This window comes from Lissotriton helveticus, chromosome 5_1 (genome assembly GCF_964261635.1).
Source record: "Lissotriton helveticus chromosome 5_1, aLisHel1.1, whole genome shotgun sequence".
In the NCBI taxonomy this organism is placed as follows: Eukaryota; Metazoa; Chordata; class Amphibia; order Caudata; family Salamandridae; genus Lissotriton; species Lissotriton helveticus.
Window position 1 is genome coordinate 244813550 of NC_136065.1, and position 26899 is coordinate 244840448.

General features: G+C 45.2%; 1 protein-coding gene across 1 annotated transcript in view; it reads right to left on the minus strand.

Moving 5' to 3' along the window:
* Nucleotides 1-26899, minus strand: part of FKBP15 (FKBP prolyl isomerase family member 15) — a 334309-nt gene that overhangs the window by 156330 nt on the left and 151080 nt on the right. The window contains exons 11-16 of the mRNA XM_078642121.1: nucleotides 25320-25368; nucleotides 24740-24859; nucleotides 22246-22348; nucleotides 15383-15489; nucleotides 14967-15078; nucleotides 11647-11756 (exon numbers count right to left, since the gene is read on the minus strand). Coding sequence (XP_078498247.1) covers nucleotides 11647-11756; nucleotides 14967-15078; nucleotides 15383-15489; nucleotides 22246-22348; nucleotides 24740-24859; nucleotides 25320-25368 — 601 coding nt within the window. The remainder of the gene's footprint in view (nucleotides 1-11646; nucleotides 11757-14966; nucleotides 15079-15382; nucleotides 15490-22245; nucleotides 22349-24739; nucleotides 24860-25319; nucleotides 25369-26899) is intronic.

Genomic DNA, 26899 nt, shown 5'->3' on the forward strand with positions numbered 1-26899 from the left:
AATAGAGACCTCATTAAACTGGGAAAGAGATGGGCCAACCATGGAGGAGCTCACCATCTCAGGAGCAGTGTTTTGTTTTGTCTCTTCACAGTTGGCAAAGACAGCATAAATATCATTAACCTTATTGTAAAAATAATTGGCCAATGCATCACAGAATGATTGGGAAGGGGGGGGTTGTAAGTTAGGTAAGCATCCGGCCAACTGTTTGGAGGTCTCAAACAGAGCCTTGCTTGAGTTTTTAGAAAGTTCAATTTTCTCTGAAAAGAACTTCTTCTTAGCATCTAAGATCATGTTTTTATATATAGTGACCGATTGCTTATATGTTGTTTTAACCTCTTCGGAATAGTGTCTACGCCAGTTCCTCTCATTTCTCCGGCACAGCTGCTTTTGTGTCCTTAAAGTTTCCGAGTACCAGGGGGCAGAGGGGGATGATCTATTTCGGGAGCATTGTTTTGACTGAACCAGTAGAGTGGTCGCGGAAGCAACCCACTCGTTATATTGGGAAATAGCCATTTTAGCATCATTTGACAGAGGCGGACTGGTTTTAATCAGAAGCGATTGTAAACTATTACTGTCAAGATTTTTCCAATCCAGGAAGGTCTGGCGATGGTTGTCATTTTCCTTAGCTAATCCTGGGGCATAGTTGGTTAGGTTGGCCGTTATAACAAAGTGATCTGACCAAATGATGGGGAAGATGGCTGAGATCTGTAAGTCATTTAAATTCGTAAAGATGCCATCCAATGTGTGGCCTCCTTCATGGGTAGGGGCTTTCACTAGCTGGGAAAATCCGAAGGTTGTTAGACATGCCTGAAGGGCGGCAGTATCATTGTCTTCAATTTTATCAAAATGAAAATTAAAATCACCTAATATTGTGAATGAACCATCCAGGGCAGCTGTTTCCAAAATGTATGAAACTCAAAGTTTCATTTAGCGATTCATAGGGGGTCACAAATTGATTTACTTCATTAATTTTAATGAGGAAGATCATAATGTGCGACCCCTAGGCAGCAGACCACCATGTCTGTGATTGCTTTTAAATAAAGCATATCATTTTTTTAAATGCATCCCGTTTTCCTTGAAGGAAAACGGGTTGCGTTTAAAAAAATATATATATATATATATTCTTTTTTTAAGAGCAAGCAGTGGTCCATGGTTGACCATTGCCTGCTCTTAAAAACGTTTTTACAATCATTCCCAAAGAGGAAAGGGTTCCTATGGGACCCCTTCATGTTTGCAAATGGGTTTCCACCTACTAAAAGTTGGTGGTAAATTGCGAATGTTTTGCAACCGCATTCACTGTCACAAAACATTCATACATACATATCGCTGCTATTTGCCATTTGGAAAGGATGCCCTAAAAACACCCCTTCCAAATAGCGAATAGATAACCCATTTTCTGATTCGGTAATAGGTTACTGAATCACAAAATAGGGTTTGATACATGTAAAAAGCCTTTTTTGCATTCTCAAACACACCAATTCATGCAAATCTGCCCTTTTGTGAATGCAAAATTGGTTGATACTTGTGGGCCACAGAGTATTAATAATGTGTTAGCTCTAGCAGCGGCTCATAATGGTTATCCAGGCCGCTCATTTCTTGTGATGCGTATACCAACCTTCATGCAGTCAAAAAGGACCTCAGCATACACTTGAATCTGTGGCAGCAAGCCTCTCATGCGGACAGTCGGACCGCATTATACTTATGTCTATACCTCCAAGCTTTGTACAGGTACTTAGCAAACACAAGGCGATGATGGACGGAACGCTGAAACTTTTCAGACACTGACCCCCAGTCACAGATCTGGGTTGAATCCATCTTCGTTCTTTAGCTTACTTCGCCCCTCCAGTTCAGACCCAGCCATATGCAAATCAGTCTCTCATAGCAATAGACCAGCCCGAATGCCAAGCCAGGTCTTCCCTGGACCGGAAACAAGCATCCTGGGACCTTTTTCAGGGTAACACCCCTTATCAGCCAAGCTAGCTTGAATCCAGTGGCACAGTGAGCAAGGGATCCACTTACCCTGCCAACTTAGGGGGAACAAAGCAAACACAAGGAGATGATGGACGGAGTGCTGTAACTTTGCAGACACTCATCATGGGATTCCCGCTCTGATATAAAATCATCTTCCGCCTATTGACACGAAGCCCGGAGACTATTTTGAAGGCAGTCAGTTCGTGGAACAGCAACGGGGGTGATTCCTCTGGTAGTGCTAGGCATACGAGAGTGTTGCCTGCGTACATGTAAACAACATGTGTCACGTCCCTTATCCTCATTCCCAAGGTCTGCAGCACCCCGCGCAGTCTTGAAGAAAGTGGCTCCATAGTCAGAGCAAAAAGCAACAGGGAAAATACTGGTCTTCAAAATGGAACTCCTCCTGTGTCCGAGCCCATTTCAGGATAGCGTCCCTGTCTCTGTAATTTAGAATCTGAGCAATCATTGCTCAGGGGTGCCACCCCGGGTGGGGGGGCCGAGGTGCCAAGGTCCGGTGGGCTCTCTCAATGACAAACAGCAAGGATAATTCTTCCGGTTGGAGTAGGGTCTGGAGCCAACCTTCCAAGAACTGTTCCGGCGTCACTCTCTCCACACCCTGCCTTCTGCATCGTTCATGCAGGCATCCAGATATGTGGTTTTGTCTGTGAGAGTGTGCACCATCGATCTGAGCTCCTCCAGTTCTGTGGTGATCCCCTTCACAGTGCGCTCTGTCTCGAGCATCTGCTCATTCACCTTTCGAAGGCACGCTCTGAGTAAATTCACATCCATTGCTCCTGCATCCATTTTCTGTTCCAGAGTTTGTTTAATTTGCACAATGGCTGCCAGTATCTGGCCATTTGAGGCTTTAGGGACTGTGAAAAACATTGCCACGGTCCGTCTGCGCCGGGGTTCCCTGTGTAACTGTCCATTTTGGTTGAGGACTTGCACCTGGGGCTCTGTCATGGCCCATCATCTGTGTCTATCCCTAGGTCAGGGGACTATACACCACCCAGTGGCCCCCAGGTCCCAGCGACAGCTTCAGAGCGTGCTGTGGGAGGTAAGAGCTTTCTTCTGCCAGCTGGTTGCCCACTGCAATGCGTTGAATGGGCCCAGGTCCTACCCCTCTGCTTCCCAGAGCCGAAAGTGCCCTGGAGCGCAAGTGCCGCCAATGATGCCTATGCTCATTATCCAAGACCTCAGACAATCTCACTTCCTCACTGTGAGGCTCATGATGCTTGTAGTCTATAGGGACTTCGCCGCAATGCCTTCTGCGCAGGTTGCTTCACCCCTGTTACAATTCTGGACCAGGTGGAAGGACCCTCAGCCCCCAGCCACCTCCAGGCTGCCAAGATTCACCAGCCGTGCACACTCTTCCCTCGACTAGGTCTTCTGCCGCTCAGCTTGGGTGCTGCAGGCCCAAGGAAGCCTATGTCTCATCACCGCCCTTGCCAGTTCCTACTGCAGGCTTCAGGAATGGCGGCTAGCTCTCTCCTCTATGTACAGCTCTTCACCTCTTAGGCATGTGCCGGCCCACGTGCACAGTCACTCCTACCCTCCATGGATTTCCTGCACTCAGGTGTGCCCCACGGTCCACAGACGGGCAGCCACCGCTGGTCAACTCTCCGCGCCAGGTCCTCTTTTTTGCTACTTGCAGCCCCTGGTTGCCTCCGGCACTCACCAGAGGGGGACCCCTGGTGCAGGAGTTCTCAGGGGCTTCAAGGAGGCTGTAGATTGGACGTGCCACCTCTGGGGGTTGCTGCCATTTGTGATTCGCGAGGCATCGCCGGTTGAGTTTGTCTGCAATGGGGTTGAAAGCTCATGGGGTGCTGTGCAATCAGGGAAATACCCTGACGATTCGGCCAGGTCAAGAGGCGTAGGCCCTATGGACACATAGCTCAGGACCCCACCACACTCTGCTTGTTGCAATACAACATGGCAGTGATGTTGTCCTGAAGAACCTGAACCAGCCTACTCTTGATGGACAGCAGTAAGGCTTTCAACATCGAGAGAATGGCCCGGAACTCCAGCCAATTGATGTGGAAGCGGTTCCCCACTCGAGACTAGAGTCCTCTGGTCTCCACCTCTCCCATATTGTCTCCCCAACTCAGTATGTATGTGTTTGTCACCACTGTCTGTTCTGGGTGGGGGCGGGGGAGGATTTGGCCACTGGTCAAATTGAAGTCGAACAGCCACCAGTGCAGAACTCCTCCGAAACCTCGTTCAAATCTGATGAGTTCTCTTGGTGCTGGGCACACTAGGCTTTAGATTCCACTGCAGAGACCCCATATGCCAGTAGGCTAAGAAGCCTCAGAGCTATCACTGGGAATTAGAATAGATACTGAAGCATTAGGATCAAAGATGGAATGTCCTTGATTTATTGATCTGGAGGGAAGGTCTGAACTGCACAATATCCAGGATAGCTCACGTGAAAGTTAATTATTGGCCGTCGGACCCACATGAAAGCTCCCACTCCTTGGCTTTCACTGATCTATTAAGTGGGCTCAATGGCCTTCAACATGTCCACACAGCCACTCATTCCAAAGGCCACACCTTAGATCAGGTGTGGACCTACAACCTCGAAATCATATCACTCACGATCCTTCCCTGCCATTGGTCGGACCATTTCTTAATCTCTTTTCTTCTCCTGGTCGCCCCGCCGCCCCTTCGCAGCCAAGGCCCCAGCCTCCTGGCCCGCAACTGGAATAAAGCAGACCTCGACCTCTTTCTTTCCTCTCTAACATCCTCGGTCCCGTTCGGCCGAGGTTCTCTAGATTCCCAGGAAGCCGTACTTACCAAATGGCTGGAGTCCGCCAGCGACAAGATCGCTCCTCTTAAGACAATTAGAAGCAAGCGCCCTCATGACGCACATCGCTGGTTCTCAGACAGCCTTAAAACTTTAAAGCTGGGACTTCGCCAAGCCGAGCGTCGCTGGCGCCGAAATTACGACCCGTTAGATAAATCTAACTTCCTAAAATTATCCGGAGAATATAAACAGGCAATCTCAGCTGCCAAAACTGCCTACTTCTCCACAAAAATTCTCAACTCTGCGCAAAAATCCAAGGACATTTTTGCTATTGTGGAGGAGCTTTCACACCCGGACAGGGTGACCATCAAACCCCTCCCATCTCAGGCACTTTGCGACTCCCTTAACAGCTTTTTTATTGATAAAATCAGGAAAATTAAAAACAGCATTTCCTCTGGTCCCCCGGCGTTGTCCCCCCCCGGAGGTTGCCCCTTTTTTTAACCCCCTTTCCCTGACCCAGCTCCCTTCTCTACCCGAAGAAGACTTCCTCTCCCTCCTAAACAAAGTCTCATCTGGTTCCCCCTCAGACTGCTGCCCCCCGGCGATTCTCCGGGCCGCTTTTTCGGCCTGTCCTGCCCCCCCACTTGCCCTCTTGAACAACTCTCTCTCGCTTGGGGTGGTCCCCAGTCAGTTCAAGAACGCCGAAGTGGTCCCCATACTAAAAAAAACCAACGCCGACCCCTCGGTACTGGGCAACTTCCGTCCCATTTCTCTTCTTCCTTACCTTAGTAAGGTACTTGAGACTCATGTGACCAGCGTCCTCAGCTCCTTCATTGAGGATTCCAACTTTCTAGACTCCCAGCAAGCCGGGTTTAGGCCTGCCCATTCGACAGAAGCGGTCATCCTCTCTGTCATGGAGGAACTTCGTAGAGGCGCTGACTCCAACACCAGTCAAGCCCTGGTGCTCTTAGATCTGTCGGCGGCCTTTGACACGGTCGACCATACCATCTTAATCGACCGTGTCAAAGAGGCGGGCATCAGCGGGACGGCCCTTAACTGGGTTCGCTCCTTCCTGGCGGACCGCCACCAATCAGTCCGTCTCTCCCTGTTTACGGCAGATAGGACAAGGGTCACCTGTGGCGTTCCTCAGGGTTCGTCCCTGTCACCCCTTCTTTTTAACCTGTACCTCACCCCCTTGATCCGCTCCCTTCGCGGTAGGAATGTCACTGCATTTAATTATGCAGACGACATTCAGCTCGTCTTCAATCTCGACTCCTCGGATGAAGCGATCCAAGATTTTCAGTCCACCCTTTGCCATATCAGCAATTGGATGGAGCGATCGTTCTTGTCGGAGGCCCATCCAATCCCTGGAACCCCACTTTCTGGCCCCCTTCCCTCGGTCCCCCCCCCCTCCCCGCTGACAAAGTGAAAAGCCTGGGGGTTTACATCTCCCAAGACCTCTCAATGAAGCACCAGGTCAGTGCTACTGTATCTTCCTGTTTTTTCCAGCTCAGGAAGATCCGGAAAATAGCTCACTTTCTGACTACTGAAGCCCTCACCTTAGCACTGTTGGCATTAGTCATCTCTCGGATCGACTATGCCAACGCTCTGTACGTTGGCATCCCACAATACCAAATTAATAGATTACAGCTGATACAGAATCAGGCAGCTCGCCTGATCTATCACCAACCTAAACACCACCACGTCCGTCCCCTCCTTAAAGCCCTCCATTGGCTTCCAGTCCCAGAGCGCTGCAAGTTCAAACTGGGCTGCCTGACTCATAAATCTTTGGCCGGCATTGGCCCCTCCTTTATCTCCTCCCTCCTGCACCCCTATGCTCCCTCCAGGCTCCTCCGCTCTTCTCATCTTGCGCTCCTACAGACTCCCCGTTTTAGACGCAAAAAATACAGAGGCCTCAGATTCTCTTTTTTGGCACCCTCATTCTGGAACTCCCTCCCGTTGGAACTGAGACTTTCTCCCTCCTACCTCCACTTCAGGTCTCTCCTAAAAACTCACCTCTTCCGTAGCATCTACACATAAGCCCTCCTCTTCCCGCCCCCTGCCTCTCATCAAACAAAGTCACCAGCGCCAAGAAACCGTCCGGTGAATGCCGCGCTTTATAAGTAATTTTTACATTACATTACAAAGGGAGCCTCTGTGAAGGAATTAAGTGTGACTTTGGCACATTGATTGTGAACCCCAGCGATGTAAGGAGGTTCGCTGACATCTAAAGGTGGTCTACGACGGACTGTGGTGAGACCGCCTCCAGGAGCCACTCACTGCCCCAAAATTGCGTTTACAGAAGTTTCCCAGAGCGCTCCGCAAACGGATTGGTGCAAATGTCTAGGTGTGCCCATAAGAGCCCTTCGAAACCTTTGTAAAATCAAAAACGCCAGAAAACTGCACCAGGTGAGGCATGAGGCCTAGCTAGGTGCAGTTTAGGCAAGAGGGTAGAGTCAGGCTGGGGCGAGCCACGCTAGAAACGAAGGGGGGGGGGGAAGAGACAGGCAGAGGCGTTAACGGGGAAGCGGGGCTTGCAAGGTGAAGATGGGAGTGAACTGCCAGGCAGGGACGACAATGAGGTGGCCAAAAGTCAGTCAAGGGAGACGAGGGAAGCGTTAGGGGCGGTCTACAATAGGAAGATGTCTCCGGCATGAACACAGGTAGGCAAGCCAGGCAGATGCAACAGGATTAGGCTAGTCACGTAAAGTTCCATTGTGAACCTAAAATGACAGATTTTTCAGTTAGTCTGATCAGCCGTCAGTGAAGCGCAAATCGATCCGTCGGGTACGAGTACCCTTGGGAAATTATTTATGGAAAGAATTATCACAAAAGTACCGCTCACGCGCCCAACTGGTGCCGGATATGTTCCGTGTAACCTGCAGGACGAAGCAAAGAAACCCAAAGCCCGACAGGAGGGGCCGGTGCTGTCCCGCCATTGGCCGAGAGTTCAGAGAGCGCCTGCTGAAGAGTTCTCGGAGCTCTGAAGGTCAGCCTCAGTAATGAACGAAGAGGTCAGCACTCAGAGGCCGGTAAACGGTGGCCCAATATCCACAGGTCTCAGTATCCACAGGTCAGGCTCCCGTGCGCCAGGTGCACTTTGAAATACTGTCGGCGGTGTGTCTTGTATACAGTTAACACGTTCAGGTATCCCGTATAAAAAGTGCAGATCCCGTATGAAAAGTGCAGATTCCTGCTTGACCACCATAGGTTCTTGTGTGTCTGGTATTCGGGGTGCAGTCTCTTCCTCGAAGACATTCCTAATACGTTGCAGCATTTGTGTATTTCATCGAAAGTCAAGTGTCTTCTGGGACTGCGAGGAAGGACTTGGTTTTCCTAAGGGGGGTGGGGGGGTAGCAGATGCAGCAGTGCCTTTTTCACCCACTGTCTGAGCCAGTTAGATGGTATTTACCCATTCGCCTTACTATGTGCTGAGCTTAACAAATGCGGTCCCGAAAGCGAAAGAGGACCGCGCTGCAGCCAATCTCTTGTCTTTATGGGGACATGTGTTTAAAACACATGGGCCCATAAAGATAAGAAACATTTGATGATGAACGGAAATCAGGAGAGCCCATCCAAGTGGGCCGTCTGAAAAAGGCAAAAGTAAACGTCATGGAAAGCTCTTTTCCAATGGCTGGCCACCGTTTAGCATAAACGGTGACGCCAGCCAATGGAAAAGAGGGGTGGGGCTTAAAGCCCTTTATGAAGCTCCTCAAAATCATGAAATCTCGCCGAGCGAGCTGCGCATGTGCGCAGCCACGCCAGCCGAGACCTAAAAAGAGAATAAACTTCCTGTAGCAAAATGGACAAATGGTCCTCCAAAAGCCTTCCTGATGAGGGTGGAAGATGCATCGAAATGGAAAAGAATGGCAGGCCGTAGCCTCGTATTATTTGCAGGGCGCTCCTGTCGGATGTAACGGTTTGCCACCCTTAGAGAAAATAAGCCATCTGCCTCCAATTGGGGGTTGTGCAGTTAATAGCAAACTAAAGCGTCTTGGAGTCTGCTGGCGGAGGACTTTGGGCTTCATGTCCTTTAAGGCTGAAATGCTGCCTGCTGGATCGCCTACCTCGACCTCCAAAGGACTGGAATGTCTGTTGGTGGGGTGGAGGCCACTGATGCAGTCTGTAGATAAAGCTCTTCGCAATGCCTTGAATGGGGCAAAATGTTTCGGGATACCTGCCTTTTAAGGTGTGGAAAGACGAAGGGGGGGCCCCAGTACCTCTACTCTCTTTAAAAAACTCAGGCAGAGATGGCCTTCTTTACTAAGAGTAAAGATCTCTCAAAAGGTATATCCATGAGTGCTTCCTAAATATCACTCGAGAAACCTGTGGATCTACCCCTGGTTTGGTGCCAGAGCACCATGCTAGTATCGACTGTTTTGCCTAAGCAGTCTGCTAAGTTCAAACCTGACCGGATGACATACTTGGCCACATCCTGGCCATCACAAATGTTCTACACCAAATTAGAGCTAAATTCTTCCAGGACTACTGGTAAGATTTCAGTGACTGAGTCCCATATTGTGTGGGAGTACCTGCCTAGCAAACAGCTGATGTTGACTGATCTAAAAGCGAGACTAGTGTAAAAAAAAAAAAAAAAACACTGTCTGGAAAGTGGAGGAGGGAGAGAAGGAACAGAATTGTGGTTAACACTGTTACTGGAGGACTGTGCTACTAGGCTCTAAGGAGTAGGCTACTGCGTCAGGAAGGCAGGGTCACCCTAAGTGGGTCTGTTGTAACCAAGTATAACTTGTCTGTTTACAGAAAGAAAAGAGAAGGGTTTGGTTCAAATGCCGATGATGGTATTGATTGCAGGCTTGTTGAGCAGCAGCAGGGGTTCAGATAAGGATTGCGGGGGAGGTTATTGGTTTTTACCTTAATAGAAGGCAATTTTAGATCTAAGTTTTTGATTGCTCATCGAATGAAATGGAGAATGAAGCAAACTCTTCTTTGGAAGGGCGACAGGGTGAGATCAACCCCATGACAGGGAAGTGCAGAGCCCACTGGACTCTTGTAGGTACAGATAAAGACTATCATCATATTGAGGGGCATCATATTTTGAGAGACAAATTCATTCCCACCATCATCCCCAAAAGCTGGTTGGGTCTGGTCAGAGTTTGATTCAAACATTCGTTGGAGAAATGGATGGTGACTCCTTGGCAAAAGTGTGGTCTGATCAAAGTTAGAATTTATGACTGAGCTTCAGCACAGCTTTGGCTGAGGTTGAGATAGAGTCTTCCTGGAGTCACGCTGAACTATGGGACTATGTGCCAGTGTGGCAGAACGAGCATGGAACCTTAGTGTTGGGATTAGAGTCTGCTCTGGAGTCAGAGCTGAACCAGAAATGGCTTCAGGAGGCACAGTCGATGACAAGGGTGAACTCGCCAGCGGGAGCCCGACAGTAGTTCATGGCAAATCCATGGGGCAGAAAGCGCACCAGTGGGAGTTGGTAGAGTGCTGAAGATGCCAAGCATGGCCGCCTTAAATACCTCAATCTGTTGTGGCATCACCAATGGACCCAGAATTCAACGTGCAGCAGAATCAGCGGTGAAATTGACTCCTAGGTAGAAGACGGGCAAGCAGATTGCGGGACACCGTGACGCTCTCGTAACTTCTTAAACTTTTGATGGTGAGGCTGGGATGATGCCTGCTTGGACTTCTTACATTTATTTTTTGCTTTGGACTTACCTGAAGACTTTGACCACCTTAACATGACCACCCCCGAGAGCAGGAACAGGTCCATGTCCTCGACTTCAAGTGGCACCTGGACTTCCTGCAGTAATTAGCGACATACAGCTTGGCTTCGCATTCCCAGATCACCATCGGGTTCATCAGAGCAAATTTCATGCATAATGTGGCACAAACCAGGACTCCAGAGTACATCTTGTAGGGATCTGTCACAGAAATGTGTTTGCCTTTTGTACAAGCAGTTTTAGGCAGGGACGTGTCCCTTGCACACAGGAAAAAACAGTTTGATTAAAAAAGCTCATGAAATGGACAAAAGAATTTAGGAGCTAGTCCTAGATGCATGTATGAAGGCACGGAAAAAAAGAAACTGATATCAGAGTGCTTGGGTGGCAGCTATATAATTCTTAAGTAGTCAATCCTGGGGCACAGCAGACTCAACATGGAGATGAATGATGCCACATAGTGACGTACAGAGGCTATATTGAAAAATCTTTTGGATTCAGTCAGGCGCTTGGAGATATTCTACAGGTGAGGAATCTGCAAGCAGAAGTGTCTATCAGAATTAGTATTACTCAAGTAAATGTGCAGAAGTTCGACAAATCTCAAAAGGATGAAAGGGTGATCAGACAACACATATGGGGATGAAACCCAGCAATAACCAAACTGAGCTCTTCTCTTTTCTCATGTTTTGCTTTTGGCCAACTGTTTTAGGCACAAGAATCCTTAATTTCCCACAATTTCTTTTTGCGGCTTGCCAACCTTTTCCCTTAAACATTAAATCTTCTGGTACACGGTCCAATAACAAACTGGAATGGAGCCAAGGCCTTTGAGGCTCAGCATTTTCAAAATAAAACACTAAGCATTAATGCATAATTCATCTGGTCAAATACAGCAAAAAGAAAAACAAAGACACTATGGAAAACAAATTGCATGTGGTTAGACCTCAACAGCAGACACGTTCCAAATGGAATCTGTGACATGTTCCTTCTACACTGGTCGGCAGGAAAAGGATCAGAGATCAAGGTGGCAGAGGGGATGTGTATTGGCATGCCCTTTTTGATGCAGGCAAACGTGTTCTGCGACATAGCACAGTATGCTATAGAATTATCCTCCTTCTCTTATTTTCAAGAATAATATATTTAGACTGCTTGAAAGGTGCATACATGCATAAAAGTGTTTAATAAACTATCAGCGTTGAACTACGACACAGGAATGGGGATAGGCAGTGATACTGGTGTTTGAAATACCTTCGAGCTAAGGTGATCTATTTTGTCAGCCACCTTGCTGACCGCCATACGAATCTCGGTGTTATGCTGTCGAGCCTCAGTCATAAGGAAGGATGTGACATCACCAGATGCTGAAAGAGAAAACATTAGCTTACAGTAAACTAAGACACCAACAAAGCAGCAAATTAAACACTTTACACGAGGAGACTACAGCAAATGTACAATAGTGCAATAAAATACCCTAATAATAAACACATTCCCAGCAGCAAAACCACTAATCTCATTCTCAAAACCAGTAGTTCGGACTCCCAGATGTTTACACTTCTTTGAATTCCATTTGGTAATCTAGGTATAATATGTCTGAAAAATCTAAATGAATCCAACACAAAAATATAAACAAATAGTTCAAGATATGAAATGCAGAGCAGTCACAATCCTTTGAATATTTGGAGGCACAAAAATATATGTCTAATGTAGCTGCAACCTGAGTTCATACAATATGTTTAGGTTTAATAAGATTCTGAGAGAGCAACATTCTAACACTGGAAGTTAATGTGTTCAATTATTCAGGATAAAAGAAGTAACTTACATATCCCAGCACCAATCTTGACTAATTGTCTTACTGACTATGGGTCAGATTTAGAGTTGGGCAGATGGATTACTCCGTCACAAACGTGGAGGATATCGTATCCACTTTTTATAAGTGCTGCACAATATAATGCACTTGTAATAAGGTGGAAAGGCAGATGGGATATCCACCTCATTTGTGACTGAGTAACCCAGTGCCCAAATTTGAAATTAGGCGACATGTACTCTCTCTGAATTATTTAGGATGGTTATCAGCCATCTCAATTCCAGTCACGACATTAGGACTAGCAGACGATCTGGCAGGATTGAGAGTGCAATGGCTTCCTAAGAAAGATGCATACATCCTGGTAGAACTCGAGGCCGTAGTTCTCAATCAATTTCCTAGCGGACGCATACACATTGACAATAGAGGGAACAGTATTGTCAGCCTAAAAACCAACCAGCAACAACTGGGGACTCATTTCAGTCCTTTCCCCCACTGGTGCAGGCTGTCCATTAACATAGTCACCCATTTCCATCTGTTTATGCTTGTAAGGCTTTAAAAGAACTCAGGGAGCACCCTATGACAAACAGCAATAATGAATGATGATCCATCTGGGCAGTAGCTGAGATACAACCGGTGTATGTGGTCAAAAGATGACACTTTTCAACAAAACTAGAGAAGACTAAGCTCAGTGGCAATGCTCCAGACTATACTTTGTGTTATCACAAATATCCCCCCAAGCCCCCCCCCCCAACAGCTCTTATGAGAACCAAACCTTGAAAATGAGGAGTGGATGGTAGTATCCAGAATATCAACTCTAGCACCATTGGGTAACTCCCTATTTATATCTAATACAATTCTTATATGTTAAATTGCATCTGCATCTTTAACATACGCTTGTATCCTTGTATATTTTTACCTTTAGTGTACTCCTTTGCTGTAATATCTTAATATATCCCTGGAGATAAACTTGATATATTTAGCTACATTATACAGGCATTGACCAATGACATAGGTGCATATGACAGGTGCAGGAACGTTCTAATTAATGTAAGAATATCCTGAAAAGAAATAAAACGCAAACTCAAGATGATACTTTAGTGCTTCTTTCTTTAGGTGGGTGCCCTCGTGTTCTGATAATCTAACAGAGTCTATATCAAGGAGTTTACCTTGTTACTTGTGTACATTAAATTATACACTATATAAAACTCCAAAAACGTAATAGCCTAAACAAGCTGTGCTATCCAACCTCAAGGCCGTTATTTCTCAGACCATATTGTAGTTTGACAAAGACACCTACATTGAGTCTTGTGGGCTGCTAGCAGTATGAGAGGTAAACATTCAATTAAGTCAATTTGCCACTGGAAGATCGAGTGTCAAAGACACACTAGTGGAGGCTTAACAATAAAAATAAAACAAAGGAATTGAGAAAATCTGAAAATATCCCTACTAAACAATAAATAGCATGACATCTTTGTGGTATATTGAAGATGAAAACATACTAAGTTGGGTACTCCAATTAGAAGTGTTAAAGATGGTGTGCCATGCTCCACAGTACCATATGTGCCACAACTTACCCACACAATAAGTCAAAAATAAAATAAATCAATCAATAAATCAGTACACTTGTAAAGCGCGCTACTTACCCGTGAGGGTCTCAATGCGCTGGGGGAGAGGGGGGGGGGGCTGCTACTGATCGATGAGCCAGGTCTTGAGAAGTCTTCTGAAAGCCAGCAGGTCTTGGGTCTGTCGTAGATTGGTAGGGAGGTTTTGGCGGCGAGGTAAGAGAAGGATCTGCCGCCGCTGGTTGTTTTCCGGATGCGAGGGACTGTGGCGAGGGCAAGGCTGGCTGAGTGGAGGCTGGCAGGTGGGGGTGTAGAAGCTGAGTCGGTCGTTGAGGTATGCTGGTCCGGCGTTGTGTAGGGCTTTGTGTGCGTGGATGAGGAGTTTGAAGGTGATCCTCTTGTTGACGGGGAGCCAGTGCAGGCCTCTCATGTGGGGTCTGATGTGGCTGCGTCGGGGGACGTCGAGTATCAGTCGTGCCGAGGCGTTCTGGATGCGTTGCAGCCTTCTCAGGAGCTTGGTTGTTGTTCCTGCGTAGAGGGCGTTCCCGTAGTCCAGTCTGCCGTTGACGTGGGCCTGGGTGACTGTTTTCCTCGTGTCGGAGGGCATCCATTTGAAGATTCTGCGGAGCATTCGGAGGGTGGTGAAGCAGGATGCGTAGACGGCATTGACTTGTTTGGTCATGGAGAGGGCGGAGTCGAGGATGATGGAGTGGGGCCCAGGATGACGACCTCCGTCTTGTCGGAGTTCAACTTCAGCCTGCTGTCCTTCATCCATTCGGCGACGGCGTTCATTCCTATGTGGAGGTTGGTTTTGGCGGTGTGGGGGGTCTTCCGTGAGGGATATGATCAGCTAGCTGGGTGTCGTCGGCGTAGGAGAGGATGTTGAGGTTATGTTGTCGTGCGACGTGGGCGAGTGGTGCCATGTAGATATTGAATAGCGTCGGGCTGAGGGAAGATCCTTGTGGGACGCCGCAGATGATCTCGGTGGTCTTGGAGCGGAAGGGTGGGAGGCGGACGCTCTGGGTTCTGCCGGAGAGGAAGGATGTAATCATGTTCCTTCTGCCCATGGAGTGGGTGTTTCGGGCAAGACAAGCTATGTGGAATGGCTCACACATAATTTGCTAAAGCACTGTGTACTCAGAGCATGCGCATGCGATAGCTGCATTAGATTTATCAGGAAGGTTTTAAACACATTATGGGCATACCTTGGAACTGTGGAGCTGGTGGAAGTTGTGTTGGGTACATGTGTCCCATAGGCTGGAGCTGGGTTGTGGTAGCAGCACCTGGTTGGTAGGCATATGCCATTCCTGTGTACGGCTAGAAAAAATAAACATTTAATTGAGTTCAGTATTGTAATCATAAAACATGTTTATGCACATTACATTACAGACATGGTTTGTGGTGTTAGGCCAGTGAAATATACACACGCTCCCTTCAACTTTAACAATTTCAAACTTCCATATACATACACTATTAATACCAACCTTGGAAAAGGCCAGGGAGTGGAAAAGCTGTAGTTCAAGAGGTGTATGTAATTAGGGGAGTCCAGATCTTGAGAGGGAAAAAGGTACACTAGGTAATAATTAAATTAGTCCAGTAGGCACAAAATTCCCCATCATACCTGAAATGCTGGTGCATTGCCTGGAATTGTTGGGTGTGACTGGAGTGTTGCAACTTGTAGTAGAGCAGCAGAAGACGTCTGGAGCCCAGATACCGGAGGCTGGGAGACTAGACAAAAGATAAAGTCAATTTATTAACAGCTTCAGGTTTACAGTACAATTAGTCTGTAGTGCCAAGTCTCCAGAAAGGTGTATATCAAATATTTTATGCATCATCCGTCTAGTGGAAGGCAAAAAAATACCCCTTGCATACTGACTGCTACAAAAATAATTGTTGCTTTAGTGTAGGTCTATGCCTACCTGTGTCATCACATTGAGCCTGTAGGAAGACCCAGTGGGAGATGGTCGCTGTTCAAAGGCTCAAGCAAAAGGCAGTAAAAGCAGTCCTTGGATTATCTTTGGCAATAGTAATCTCGGCCCACCATCCTTCAGGGACATGCTCATGGGGCACATTGCTGGCTTTTGGAAAGGAGTGCTGCTCTTAGAAAAACAGTAGTTCCAGAGCATCTCTCAATTGGGCAACCATTAAAGAGTGACAGTTAAGGGTACTGTTCAGTTTTTGTCACAGTTTTGTGTTTTTTTTTTTAAAGTTGGGCAACCCTCGTAGTCCCTATTGTGTGCAATAAGAGAATTATCTCATTAGGTCAGACTGAAGAGATGGGCACTGTAGAACAGTCTGAGCCGGCAAAGAGGTCACTGATAAACGCCAGATCTGCCTCTAAAAATGCACATCATCCAGCAGACCTGCTGGATATTGCCAGTTTTTAACTGTCTGCAGTAAGTGAGACTTGGTCTCCTGATCATTCTCAGAAATATTTGAACAATATACTCATACCTACCCAGGTCTTTATAAAAGCTGTGTGGACAAGAAAGGGGGGACTGTTGCATGTTTTCATTCTAATCAGTTAACCTGCAACTTAATAAATATCCTTACACATCTCCAGAACATTTAACCATTGAATGCTTTGCATGTTATCGTTTTTCTTGCAGTCCAGCCATGATATAGACTACCACAGCATAACTGATATAACTGTATATCAAATATTTATATATTTAAAGCAAGCAGACGGTTATTCATTGTGATTTTGATATCAGAGTTGACAAAAAAAAGTGTATCAGCTACTAAATTTTAAAATATATTATACACATTAAGTTTTAGTAACCGGATGGAGAACCCGACCCATGCAGCAGATCATTCTCTTGACTTAGTTTCGTAATTAATTTTAATTGTAATTTTACTGATCAATCCATTACTCTGCTTGCCTGGCCCATCATATTTTCTATTTCTATGTTAAAGTTATATCGAGTTAAGTCACATAATACGGACACAGAATATTGATTTCAGAGATAATGTGTCTTATTGCACAATATCAATGGTAAATGCAAACAACCAACATACAGGCCCCGCTCAAACAAATACGACTTATAGAACACATAATCCATGATTTACCAGGGAGCAGAAACAACCAAAAGATTAGGCAATGATTTGAAAGATGCCGGTTTAAACTTAAATTAGAGGGTGACATAACACTTTGCAAAAAAACATTTGCCTTACCTATTAAAAAAAAAAAAAAAAAAAAAAAAGCTGTAGTGAACCGATATTCAAAATATACTGATCGTATTGATGTTGCATTCTGTTGAAATCTGGAATAATTTAACGTGTACAAGGAACTAACCCTACTTCCAGTAATATCCATCCGATCTTATTAGCATGAAATTTTGTAAGAATTTACTTACTTTTTCCAACAAAAGACTATACATAGTACTGATAAAATCTCACTAGTTAAACACATACTACTTCCCGAGTTGACTGACAGAACTGCTGTCAACTTCACTCAGTGTTTCGAAAATTTGATCTGATTATATTGTATGATTAGTATCCCAACTAGAAACAGAGGGGCCTTGAGACAATATTTTTCCTGTTATTTTTATAAAGCTCATTGACTTTCTGACAACAGGAACTGGTAGATTAGTCAATGTCTTGAAACGCAAAGTGCCATTGTGACTCCACTGGTACAAAAACCTACACTGGGTTTGGCAGTGCCAGTTAGCTACAAGCCAGTGCCGACTCTCCCTATCCTGGTGAAAATTACAGAAGCAATAGTAGTGGAACCTCTCCCAATGATATGCCCTCTCACTCTTAATAGTTAACGTATAATAATAATAATGTGATTTATAAAGCACATGCTTAATCCTTGCGGAGTGTCCCAGCGCTAAGGTGCTGTCACATTAGACGAGAAGTTACCCAGTCTGATGGAAAAGCTCACTCTAAGCCAAAAAAACCTAGTCATTAGCTTCTTTCTGAATAGGTGTTTGGATGGAGCTTGTTGAATTTCCACCGCCAGGTATTCCATGCTTTAGGAGCAAGGAGACCAAAAGAGCTGCTTCATGCTCTGGATCTTTTGAATTTCGAGAGGATGGCCTGCTTTACAACAACAGATCTCGCAGTTTCTAGTGGGAAGATAGGGTTTCATCATCAGCTTAAAGCAATAACAGAGCACTTAAAAAAGGACTCTATACCTTATTGGAAGCCAATGTAATTTCCACAGCCCAGATCTCATAAAGGCCCGCCTAGGGAGCTTCAACAGTGCCACAGCCGCCGCGTTCTGGACCCATTGTAATTTATTAGGACAGGCTTGAGACACACCCAGATATAGAATTTACAATAGTCCAGCCTGGATATCACCAGCGCTTGGATCACAGTTTTCTGTGGGGCCTCTGGTAGAAGATGGAGGACTTTCTTCAGTGATAGCCGTATCCCGAAACACTTCCCAGCAAGGGCGGTGAACTTTGCATCAAACAATAGCTCAGTATCAAACCATATGCCTAGGTTTTTACCATTGTCGTTAATTACAGGAAAGGGACCTATGTCATCAGGCCACTAGGCATTGGATCAGATGTTAATATGCTTGGCTTGCACCATAAGCTCAGTCTTCCCTGCATTAAGTTTTAGACAGTAAGAGTCCATCCATTTCACTACCTTAATCCACATTCACGAAGGGAGGAGGCCACAATGATGTTCTTCAATAAGGTGATGACAATGTGTGTATCATTGGCGTATGAGATAATAGAAAACCTGTGTCGCTCAATAACCACTGATAAAGGGCAGACATACGCATTAAAGGAAGTCCTGTGGGACTACCTGCTGAAGGGGGCGCACCGTGGACTTAATAGCTTTCTGAGAGACATGAAAAGTGGATCCTGAGAGGAACGAGGACAGCCAGCGCAAATCATTGCTGCAGATTCCACAAATCAAAAGCCTGTGAGCAGTATATTGTGTGGCACCTTATCAAAGATGGCACTAAGTAGCAACATCAAGATGACAGCTGTATCCTCCTCATTCTTAATTCAATGAGCTGATTCAGAAGCAAACAGCATTTAAGATTGGGTGCTGTGCAACGGCCACAGCCAGTGGGTCCCGTGCAGTAGGTCATTAGCCTCTAGGTAACTGGACAACTGCCTATTCACATGCTTCATTGTAATTTTTTTAAATAAAAGTAACAATCATATGGGCCGGTAATTTTCCTGTTTGGAAGGATCAAGTAGTGTATTTTTTAAGAAGAGGTACCACCTTAGCATGCTTCCATTGCGGGGGAACACATCCAGAAGCCGGGGACAGATTAATGAATTGACATAAAACCAGATTGATGGTTTCACATCCCTGCTCCAAGATGGGGGGGAGAAATGAGGTCAGCTGGGGTCCCCGATTTAACAATGGAGCAAAGAGAGGAGAGTTTCTTAATTTGGATGGGGCAGAAATAATGATTAACACCTTTGCCTGTTGGGTCAAACCATGTCTCCAGTTGTGATGGTTTCTAGCTTCAGAAGAAAAATAAGCATGTACATTCCTCACTTTTCAGAAAAGGAGGCGGCCATGGAATCACAGCTCTCAACCGAAGGACATGAGGAGGTTGCAACAGCCATTAATGATGTAGGAGATTTAATGCTCTGAAAGAAAGCATGAGAGGAATTCTTCAAGGCAGAGATTTCCTAAGAATAGCACTCTCGGCTTGACTGACTGTTGTGCAAATGATAGGCTTTCATGGATGTCTTATAGTTGTCTCAGCTACATTGATCATAGGATTTACGCAAAAGACACTCACGCTTCTTGTATTCCTTTTTTAAGAAGTAGAGGTTCAGCCGAAAACCATGCAGCGGACGGTTTACTTCTAAGGACAGCTAGTGTTATGATGGGAACAATCTGGTCCGATGCACCTCATAGCCAATAATCAAATTGCCTACTGGCTTTGTTGACAGGTATCAAAGGTTGGATAGTTGTTGCCAAGGGACAAGTTAAGCCTTCGAGAGTCACTTTCGACTATCTCCATGCCCATATAGAGGGGGGAACAGAATTCCCTGACGTCCTAGTGCAGGATATCCTAAGTGGTATCGCAAGATGATCTTGCCAAACTAGTGGGATGGGGAGCAAAGTTTTGGCATAGGTCATGTTAGTAAACACTGGATGTGCCCTAATATATGCATAGGGGCTGAGACGTGCTGGGAGAGCAGGAGACTCTCCATTTCCTCAACCAGAGCTTTTACAGCAGGACAGCAAATATCATCTAAATGGATGATAAACTCACTCAAAACATATTTGAGTAACACATGGCTATGGGAGACAATGCGTCCGCTAGTAAAGTGATGACATTCAGCAGCGGCCCCGGGAGTGGTAGATAAGAGCTCCTGATATAGCGAAATTGTTGCAGAGTGCAAGGGAGAAGAAGCCAGCTTCACAATCATGGATAGCATGTTCCGAAAAGAAGCATTGAAATTCTTTCTTAAAAATTATTGCAATTCTGCCCCCTCTTTTAGAAAGTCTGTCTTGCTGGACGATAAAAAAAACCTTGCAAAATGGCCTTTCCTCAGAAGCCATGTTTCCGATAGAAAAATAGTGGCTGGCCTCTGATCTTCAAGAAAGTCCTGTAAATGTAACCTGTGCTTAGCTAATGATCTACAGTTTGGTGACATTAGTGTGAAGGAGGTACAGAATCTAGAGCCCGGACAGGTTATAGAGATTTGCGTGGAAGAACTCTGGAGCAAGAATCCACACTGGTCACAGTTTTAGTCCCCTTGGCCAAGACTGAGGAAGGCACCGCATGATCCGAGTGCAGTCGGGCACATACTCAATAGTTCAGCCTTGGTATACCGAGAGTAGTCTGGAAAGGGCCAGGGGTTCCTGGCCCCTGGTGCTGTCCAGGTGCAGACGGGAAAAGACGGGCTTGCCTTAGACGCGCGGTCAGGGTGCAGCGTCCACGCTTAAATAAGCTAGTATAAACGCCACTAGACCGCTAACCTTGGAGCGGTTGTCCCATTCCTGGTCACGTGGTCCAAACATTCTACTTCTGTACATAGTAGCTGCCAAAGTTAAAACTGCTGCCAAAGATAGCAATCCAGCCCTGATAAAATCAGTTTTACTAAAAACAGTGACACGATTTGTCTTGCTCAGATGATTACAGCCTGTGGTCTTAGGTGTCAAATGCATACAGATATACTTAGCAATTTGTGGATTTATATGTTGAACATTTTGATGCCGCTGTGGAAATATAACCCGTTTACAAATAATCCAGCACTGAGTGGTCTTTAGTCAAACTGGCCTTGAAACAAGTAAAACAGATTCTTTGATTTGGCACTGAGCATATTATCACAGTGTTTAGCTGGCTGAATTTGAAGAAGCTGTTCAATCTGTCAACAGAACATTGGAAACTACATGTGAGGCGTCCCTATCTTTTGACAACCAAGTTTCAGCTGTGCTGAAAGCAGCATATTTTCATCAGAAGCATCTGTCCAGGGGCGGTTCCTCCGTAATGGCGGAGGAGCGTTGCCCCACTTGTCACAGTCAGGAAAAAATAAAATTATCATTTTATTTTTCACTAACTGACCGACCCCATGCAAGTGTAGGGCAGGGTGAGGCATGACCATGGCAGGGGAAGAAGTGACGGGCACTGTAAAGTGAGCATGTCGGCTTGGCCGGCCGTCTTGGACGGGCCAAACAGACATGCACACTTAGGTTTTTCCGACCCAGCTGTGTTGCACAGTTGTTTTGGAGAAACACCACAGACTCCAAGGCACTGTCTGAGCGACAAACCAGTCAGGTCAGGCCAATCCTGGCACTGCTTCCATTCTATTGAGAGTAGCGCCGGGATTGGGTGGGGAGCCTGTTCCCCAGTGACTGCTGGAAGGAGAGGCAGAAAAGAGCACTGAGGAGTCAGGCATTGACAGGTAAACAAAAAAAAATTATATTTCCTTTTTCAACCCCCCCACTTCCCCACTTTAGCTATGCGGCAGTGAGTCCGTTTAGAGTGGATTTTCTGCTGCACGTTTCACATTTGATTATGCCGATTCATGCTGTTGCCTTTTTCAGAATCATGCTAACAGTCTAGTATGAAGCCTAAAGAAGTCAGACCATTAATATGAAGGTCTTTGAAACTGTTCCTTAGTAAAAAACTGGTTATGTGAGGGTAGTGAATGTTGTGTGGTTATCGCATTGCTTTTACAGGAGCTTCACACTTTGATGTCCCACTATCTCATCCGCAGCATATGCAGAATATAAGGGTGCAAACAGTCTATTCCAACGGAGACAAAGAACTGACAGATCTGAGAAAGGAACAGCCCTACCAGGTACTCCAGGGACATGAATTACACTATGATTTGGCACCACCTTGTGGACCATGAGATGGAACTAGTTACAGATTGTGTTGTGTTTTTTCCATTTACCCCCACAGAATGTAAAAGGTACAACAAGGCAAACAGGGTTTTGGTGATGTTGGATTACTTCTGTACACCACTTTCTGCTTAAATGTATGGGCCCATTCAGGCAGAACATACACATTCTAGTATACCAATGCCAAACTGTAATGTAAGTTACCTTGATTGTGCATCTGTGGAGGCATCATATGGCTCAACTGTACACTCGGGTGAACTGGGGCTTGCCCCATTGGAGGCGTGGTTCCAAGGTGAGTGTTTGGGTCCTAGAAAAAGAGGCCACACATTGGTCAGAAAAAGACACCCTCACGTCTACTGTTCTTTTCTTGTTCCTTACCCCAATTATTCAACAATCATTTCACTTTATAATTTCTGTCTTCAATCATCATTACTAATAACAAGCTAAATAACAGAATGCTACTACAATTTCACAAAGGCATCTGGAGTGGAAAGGAGGCCCCTGCAGAGCAGAGGTACAATGTACATGGCTGAGAAGCATCCATGAAAAATTCTACTGCTTCAATATGAATCATAGACATTAATAGCTTTTTCCCCCTCCATTACAATAAACTCCTTTCGAGGGTCTTGCACTGTACCAGTAGATGGCTAGGTTAAGGGTTACATTCATGGTGGTTTTCTTCCAAGTAATTCCTTAAAGGTCATGTATTAGCTAAGCCTGACTTAATTCACGATGAACAGGCGGGCTCTTGGTCTCAACACATTTCTCAATCTTCGCCGCTTGTGACATGTCAAGTATGAATCTGCTTCTTTGTACCCCATAGCGGTGAGCATTGCTCTCGGCTTGGAGAAAGCATTTGACAACTTCTAACCTCTTTATAAATCTTTCTGCAGTATGTCACAAATTACTGCCAACACATGAAGTGTATCAAACCCTTCACATAGCGGGCACATGAGGCAAGCTCATCAAGTGGTTCTATAGGGCCTTCTTGCAACAGATGGATAAATCCCACACCTCATTACGGATGCCATGGGAGACCGATTTAGCCCATGTCAAACGCGACTCAGATTGGCGGAAGATGTTAGACTACCTCTGCCAAGTATCCCGAGGAGCCCAATTGTATTAAATTATATTCAATTTAATATCCTCAATAGAGCTTATTTTACGGCAGCCAGAATCAGTAAGACCTTTTCAGGCACAGCTACAGGGTTTCCTCGATGTTCCCTTTCTGAAGCTGACCTCATACACATGTTAAGGGTCTGTCCCTTGTAAAAACTCAATTGGACCAAGCTCTCGCCAATGCTCACTGATAAAACTGGCCACTCTATACCGAACACACCTGCAGAGTGCTTCATGGTCTTTTCCTCACCCTTTCCTGGAGAGACCTGTGGTTAAATTTTTGGACTTGGCCCTAGAATTAGCCAAACACACCATCACAATACAGTGGAAACATAACGTTGCCCCCACAGATGCCACCTGGGTCCACTCGCTGAACACACGAAGCCAACCTAAGAGGACCTTACTACAAAGAGGGGGGGGGGGGAACAAGCAGGCATAAGAAAATATATCACAGGCATGGAACATGTTCCTTGAGCAGTTTAAAGGCATTACCAAAGTTGACGTTCACCTGCCATAACATGCTCCTGCAGAACTAGTATATTTATGTAATTCTCTCTTTTATGAGATAGTTAAGCTGAAACCACTAACCCATACTGGGTTGAGATAGGAAACTAGTTTAGTCTCCTTTAGTTGACGATTCACGGAACATCGAAAGATGTTCTAAATTTTTGCAAATGCTTGGTGGATAAGAAGGTTGCTTTGCTCCTGTTATATCAAGCACCAGGGGGACGGGTGGGATTATGTTTGGGGATTTCTTGTTTAAAACATTAAAAAGTACATGTGGGAACTATAAGACCTACCCTGACATGGACTTGATACTCTGAATCTATAAGAAATATTGCTTTGCAGGACATGATTTATATGTATGCAAGTTATCTGCACATGTACACTAATAAAAACTACATTTAAAAATCATGTATTCCGGCCGCTCAGAGGAGGTTTAAAATAATTAACTGACGTATATGCCTGTAAATTATTTAAACGTTAAGTTGTTAACATCACTATCATCATGATATCTTTATTTGTTTTTGGTTAACCATATAGATTTTAAAAAAAACAAAGTTCATAGAAATAAAATGCATCTAGACATTTGGCACCTATCGTGTGTGTCCAATGCAAAAGCTGAAACTAAATGAACTAGTTGTAGTCCTTAAGATTAGCAATCCAGTGACGTCACCTTTAGGTTTTAAGAACTCGTCTACAAACAACCCTATTCAGGTTTTGGGCCTCATTTAGAGCTTGAAAGAAGCAGGACATATGCCAAAACAAACAGTAGATGTCCTATTGGCCCTATTTAGACAGCACACACATATATGCATTCCAATTAAGAAAGAGTGGAGATCCGACACTTTTTGATTAATGTCCTGCAGCCATCTAACTCAAAATCAATCTACAGCTCTGTACAAGCACGTTGCACCAAATACGCAATCCAAAGAAGTTTTCAAATGCTGTGTTGGGTGTGGGCAAGTAGGTACTGGTAATGAGCAACGATGGACCTGGAACAAAACAATTACAGGGCAAAGTGACACAGACACATTTCACGATAGCTAAAAGTAACTATGAAAACAAGAAAACCCACCTCCATTTCTGAATCGCTTGAGTCGGGCTGTGGAGTGGGACCACTGGCCAGGAAAGGTAGCATGGGCTGACCCATTCTTGCCATACGGGAAATAAGCTTTGCTTTTGCCATATCCGGATTCTGACAGGGATGTATTAAAAAAAAGTTTTTATTTTGTTAAGTTGTTTGCATTTCTGAGTTAATAATTCAAGAAATTAACAACGAATTGGGACTGTGTTCCTTCTTTCTAGACAGATGTTTATAGTGAACTTGTGGTCTTTGTCTACCATATCCCCAACCATCCTTCCACCACTACTGCGATTAGCACTGTAAATAGAAGGAAGACAGTGGTGTGCTTAATTAGTAATTCTCTTCAATCTATGTGCAGGGCTGGAGCAATTCCGTTCCATCGGCAAAGGGATGTCCTTCACCGATGAGACACCAGCTTTTCCAAATGAATGAATATGCCTTGCAAAACAGAAGTTACTGTTGCAGGGAATATCATGAAATTCACCCACTCAGAGCCACTTGCCAATTTTATAGCATCTCTACAACAAATCAGTATAACTAGTAAGTCCAGCCAATCAGGTCAGCTACTTACTGCAAGTTGTTCACTGATGGAATTCGACTTGACCCGGACTGCGGGCTCTCTAAACCAGGGAAAATAAAGTTATAAACTTCAATTCATTTAGTTATTACAAAAGCATCAATAAAATTCAATTACTGGGCGTGTAATATGAACTGGACAGTAAGACAAAGAAATGAGTGTTTCAGGTCAGAAGATGAGCAGGTGATGTACCAGTGCAATTAGGGCTTCAGGATATATCAGTCCAAACAGTTTCTTAAAAAAGCAATGCAAATGAACACTGGAATAACAGGCAGAGCAATCAAAAGATGGACATGAGCTATTTGTAAGGTAGTGTGCATGGAAATATGAACGGGACAGCGTGGGATGATGCAATACAAGCCGGCGCTAAGAGTTGAGGTAGCAAAATTTGGATCTGGGGAGCGGGGGGGGGAGAAGTAGTGCAGACAGGAATTAGGGGATGAAGCAGTGCAACCAATAGCTGGTGCAAGTAAGTGCAGTGAATACTTTGCAATGTTATCAAGAGCTGAGAGAAGGGGCAGTGTAATTCAGAAACTCTGAAGTGTGGTCTGCAGCTGAAATATGTTGTGATATGGTTAGGAGTCGGGGAAAGGGAGCAAGCAATCAGGTCAAAAACTAAGGTTTTATTTATTCACTGAACTTCAGTTGCAAACACACTATACAGACTATTGAAATTCATAACAGCAGTTTTATTAACAATAGTTTATAAACCTCTTAAAGTACAGGGTAACACAGGTGTGCTCAGCAAACCCAAAATTGTATATCAAATGATGCACTAACTGTACAAATATATGATGTCTAGAACTGTGGAGGAGAGAATGTGGTGGGGGGTGAGAATGAGACAATGTACTCAAGACCTGGGGGAACAAAGGGACTTCTGAAGGAACTAGGGGAAAGTGGCAACATGGCCAGAAGCAGCGAAATCAGACAATGAGATCAACAGTTAGAGTACAAGGCAACCAGGTCAGTAGCTAGTGAACAGTACAGCCTGGTCAGGATTAGGGAACATGGCAGCGATGGAAAGAGTTGGGTATAAATCATTGTGGACGGGAACTGAGTAAGCAAGAAGCAATGGGATGTGAACCGGGGATGACATAAGGTGCTTGGTCACCAAAGGATTTGAAACATGAATTGCAAAATGGGCTGGAGAAATGTCACAGCGTTGGAATATAGGGTAAAATGCTAGTGGTTGATTGGATGAAGCTGGAAGTTTATGAGGATAGGAAACTCTTTAATACAAGGAAGAACAGAAGAGAAGGCTGTTGCCAATGGTAAAACTGGAGGAACAACAGCTCAAAACCTGTCAGGGGTTTCTTGGGTTCCCTTACAGAGGGGTCCGCCCTGGTAGTTTGAGATGGGATGTTATTACAGGAGTAGGGCCAAGACTGATTTGTATATGGCTAGTTCCAGTCTGTGGTGGTAAGGTGAACAAATAAACATGGAGTGGAATGCGGCCCCACGTTTACCAGCTTAATTCAAGCATTCCACCCCTCTTTTTTCCATCAAAGAAGCAACATCATGCATCTCTCAGTAGGCTTAACAGTAAGTGACAATTAGCGACTCAATAGTGATCA